This window comes from Tupaia chinensis, unplaced genomic scaffold (assembly GCF_000334495.1).
Source record: "Tupaia chinensis unplaced genomic scaffold, TupChi_1.0 Scaffold000099_1, whole genome shotgun sequence".
NCBI lineage: Eukaryota > Metazoa > Chordata > Mammalia > Scandentia > Tupaiidae > Tupaia > Tupaia belangeri.
Genome location: NW_006159563.1, coordinates 5,836,974 through 5,841,424, shown reverse-complemented (window position 1 = coordinate 5,841,424; position 4,451 = coordinate 5,836,974). Strand labels below are relative to the sequence as shown.

Sequence of the window (4,451 nt, the reverse complement as noted above, 5' to 3'; positions counted from 1 at the left end):
AAAAAAAAAAGAGAAGAGGATAGAGAAAGATAGCAAGTGAACAATAGAGGGGATGTTAGTGAGAAACAGATATGGTTTATTATCTGTTGAAGATGACGTGTATAGTATTCTCAACTGGACTGGTCTGGGAAGTATTTCATGATGGGTGAAGTCTTTTAACAAGCAAAATGAGAAATAGTGATTGACTGTTTTAAAAAATTATAATAATAATAATTATTGGGAAATGCATGGAAAAGACATTGAATGATAAAGCGGGGAGATTGATGTCTCTGTATTGACTGACATGCATGGCATTCCCTTTTGAAAAAGCAATGGAAGTTAATGTAAAGTTATATGTAATCCAATGTAATATAAAGAAGATTATGATGATAATAATAAAAAAAAAAGAATAGGGGGGATTGAAACTGAGCAAGGACCCCCTAATGTATTTTCTAAGGTTCTTGAAATATAAGGTCCATTTACATTGTAATGACCCAGAATAAGAAGTCTTCAGACTTTGGTTATGATAATGACCAACATGGACCATGAATGAGGGCCATTTGACCTCTCAAACTCTCACTTAAAGCAAAGATAAGGTTTTCATTTCAATATGTAAGACATTTTATAGACTGCAAACTGCTGGTTATGAGTTCAAAGACTCCAGGCTGAATGGCTCCAGAAACCTGAAGAAAAATTTGATTATCTGAGGCCTCACCAATCAAGAATGCCCATGAGATGACCATGCCCTCTCAAACCAATCACTGAACTGATCATGTGCCTGGGACCTCTGCCCCTAATTTTACCCTTAAAAACACATGTGGGGAACATGTCGTGGAGACCAGGTCTTTTCAGCATGAGCTGCCCGCTCTCCTTGCTTTGCGCTTTGCAATAAAGCTGTATGTACTTCCCTTCATCACACCATGTGCCTATGGTTTGGTTTAATAGCGCTTGGGCAAGTGAACCTGAGTTGAGTTCAGTAACAATTTCATGGGAGTACAAATTCAGTCAGTCAGTCTAGGTTTCTTTATCACTACATATTTTCCTGGTCCAAAGCTACACAGCTATAGGCAGGGGGTCCCCTAAACATTAACTTAAAGTATGTTTCCAAGTTCTTAGATAAGACATTTTTCTTAGATAAGACTTTTAAATTGGTCTTTCAAGTATCTAGTTGTGAAAATAATCAACAAATTTCTCATTCTGTTGACTAAAATTTTGCACAAAACACAATTCTTTCAGAAGTAAAATCTCTTTTCAAAAAATAAAAATTTCTAGAGGGCATGTGCGCTTGGCAGAGAGACAGAGAAAGAGAGAGAGAGGGAAAGTGAGAAAGCATCCCCAGGGAGATGGCCACACCACAATCCATTCTCCATACTTCTCTTGGGAATTCTGGGCACATACCACATATATCTGGCGTGTTTTTCAAGCCACTGGGCCCAGGACTCAAACTGCATAGTCAGCCATGTGGGATCCAGCCTCTTTAACCATCATGCCACATGTCTATTTTCATTTCACACTTAATACAAGCAATTCATAACTTAGATATATGATAGGTTAATTTAAAAAATTGAGATGTTCAGGAATGACCTGCATGTCCTAGGATAATAGGAGAATTATTTAGCAAGTATGTAGCAGATCTACTAATGATACTTTTAGTGATTCTGCATATGCAACATGGTGTAGGAGTTAAAAAGCATAACCCTGGAGCCACACTGCCTAGTTCAAATCCTGACCCACCATCTGCTGGCCCTTTGGACAGATTTCTTAACCTCTTCCAGTCTTGGCTTCTTATTATAAAATAGGGATGGCTCAGTTTGGCGGTACACAGGTACTGCAATGCTCAAGCAAAGCTGGATCCATATGGAAGATTGAGGGTTCAGGTCCCTGGTTAAGCTGTATATGCCAGATACACACACCCACAATCCTGGCTGGCTGAGTAGGCTTGGAGAAGGGATCCTGGCATGAGATCCTATTGAAGACATAGGTCTCCTTCCCTCTCCCTCTCTCTGTCTCTCACTCTCATGAAAAAACTAACTTCAAAAAATAAAGTATGGGGACCAGCAGTTAGCATAATGGCTATGTCGCTGGACTCCCACGTAGTTGACCGCGGTTCGCATCCCGGACCTGGTGGCTTAAAACTCATGCTGTGTGCATGTGCGTGTGCACCCAAGATCCCGAGAGGAGAATGGAGGAGAAGAGATTGCGGCGTGGCCATCCTCCCCGGGGGGTGATTTCTCGCTTTCTATCTCTCTGTCTCTCTCTGTCTGGCGAGCACATGCACCCTATAGCAAAAACCTCTTAAAAAAAAATAATAATAGATAAAGTATGGATGTTAGGCCCAGTCATGATGACTCAAGCAATAGGGCACCACTGTGTGAGGCTGAGGCCACACAGGAGCACCAGGTTTGGTTCCCAGACCACGGTAAACAGGCTGGGCACAGTGATGTACACCTGGAATCTTAGCTAACAAGGAGGCTGGGGCAGGAGGAGCACAGCTTGATGAGAACCTGTCAAAAATACTATGTTGTTGGGAAAGTCGTGATGCATTTTGTCGTGACTTTCCTGACATCCTAATACCTACCTCTCTCTTTATCTCTCATAAGATAAATACACATACACACACATATATATGATCCTCTTTACCTCATAGGATCATTGTGAGAATTTAGTGAATTAATACTTGCAATGTGCTCAGAACAGTACCAGCATATAGTATCAGAGGGTAATAAGATTAAACCCTCCCAGAAATATTTACTCCGTTAGAAGAGGCCGCTTGCTGAGGTAAGGTGATTTTTAGTTTCGTCTTATGAACTCTGACAGAATAAAGTGGGTGAAAAAATGTCAAGAAAATGACTGGGGAGGCTATACTGCTTTAGTTACATCGCTGTGAAGTACCCAGCTTCTAACCCTTCTTTCATTTCTTGACCCTGGGGTACTCTAAGTACTCAAGTATTTCTCCAAGACTGAATGTTGGTGATTGGAAGGAGAGGATGTTAAGGGACAAAAGCAGCCAGTTACATGAATGAGTTTTGAAGTGTGATATCTGCTTTCTGTTCAAGTCTGTGGAAGGGAGGAAGTTAGACCATTTGAGTTAGACCCGATTACTTCAGGGCAAATGCAGACGCCCTTGAGACAGACATGGCCTTGCGTTCTTTCCCCTCTTTCTTTGTTGCATATCCTTTTACTCCTATAAAGTGCCCAGGTGAGGTCTGCATTGGCATAGGGGCTCCTGGCTACACTAGGAGCCAGGGTTCCAACTGTGAAGAGTACCGCTGAGGTGGAAAGAACCCTCTTTATCTCCCCTGTAACCCTGGCTGCAGCTACTTCGCAGTCCCTTGTAAAACACCATCTCTCCTCTTCGTGAAAGTCTTCAAACCGCAGTGCATTCTCAGGACCTCAAGACAATGGGAGGCTAGTGTTGATCTGAGAGGTTCAGTGAACACATACTTAGGAGGGCAAGTTTCAGGTACACCCCTGCTACTAGTACAGTGAGCTCAAAATGTTTATTGGATCCCTGTATGGAGGCATGAATGTTGGATACATGTATGGAGGTGTGAATATCGTATCCAACGGTAGCCATTTATTGTATTTAATACAGTCATAACAACATCAGGAACTTGTAAAAATGTCAGTCTTACTCAGAGTGGGAGGTGGAAAGGAAGAGTCCAGTTTTATAGGCCTGAGATGACCAGTGGGTGCAGGAACAGCTGTGTGACATTTTTTAAATGTTACCTAACTCCTAGGGCTTATTTCCTCTTCATATGTAAGGGGGCTAAAGACAACGACTCCCTCTTGGGCTGTTTCAAGAATTAATTTTGAAAACAGTAATGCACGATGCAAATATTCTTACTGTCCTTAGTTATCTAACCTATCTGCACACTCTCAACACGTGCATTTTCTCTTGTATTATAACTACAGATATTTGTGAAGATAATGAAGATGATCGGGAAGATCGATGCAGCGTTCACTCTGAAAGGAACGTCAGTAGCCCGAGAACATCAACCCCCATAGGTTCCCTTCCAGGGATGTTGAGACCCTGCAAAAATTCTTGACTCCTGTGTCGGACACTCCTAACCTAGCCTGCTGGGCTCACAGGGACCAGAGCAGTGCCCCCGCGAGCACTCTTTCACTTTGTCCCTTTGGGTTCGCTCTCCACGGCGGGACAGTCTGCAGGGCCCCATCTGTCCCTCCTCCTGCCGCCTCCGGACCCGGCACCAACGTTCCCAGAAACCCCTTCGCCCGGACCTTCAGAAAGCGAAAGATGGAAACCCCGATGGGGGGCGCCTCGGACTCGAGGCGCTGGGCCGGGCATGCGCGGAGCGCGGCAGGCTGGGAGGAGCGAGGGCCCCGCGGCGCTGGGCTCGGCCCGGGGGCGCGTACCTGGTAGCGACCGGTGAGCAGCTGGCTCCGCGACGGCGTGCACAGTGGCTGCGTGTAGTAGTTGTCCAGGAGCACCCCGCCGGCCGCCCGCGCGT

At 44.5% G+C, this 4,451-nt stretch overlaps 1 protein-coding gene across 1 annotated transcript in view; it reads right to left on the bottom strand.

The window, feature by feature from the left end:
- ARSB (arylsulfatase B) overlaps positions 1–4,444 on the bottom strand; it is a gene marked incomplete at its 5' end in the record, with an annotated part of 208,355 nt that extends 203,911 nt beyond the window's left edge. The window contains 1 exon segment of the mRNA XM_027769959.1: positions 4,357–4,444. Coding sequence (XP_027625760.1) covers positions 4,357–4,444 — 88 coding nt within the window.
- Positions 4,445–4,451: the final 7 nt, after the last annotated feature.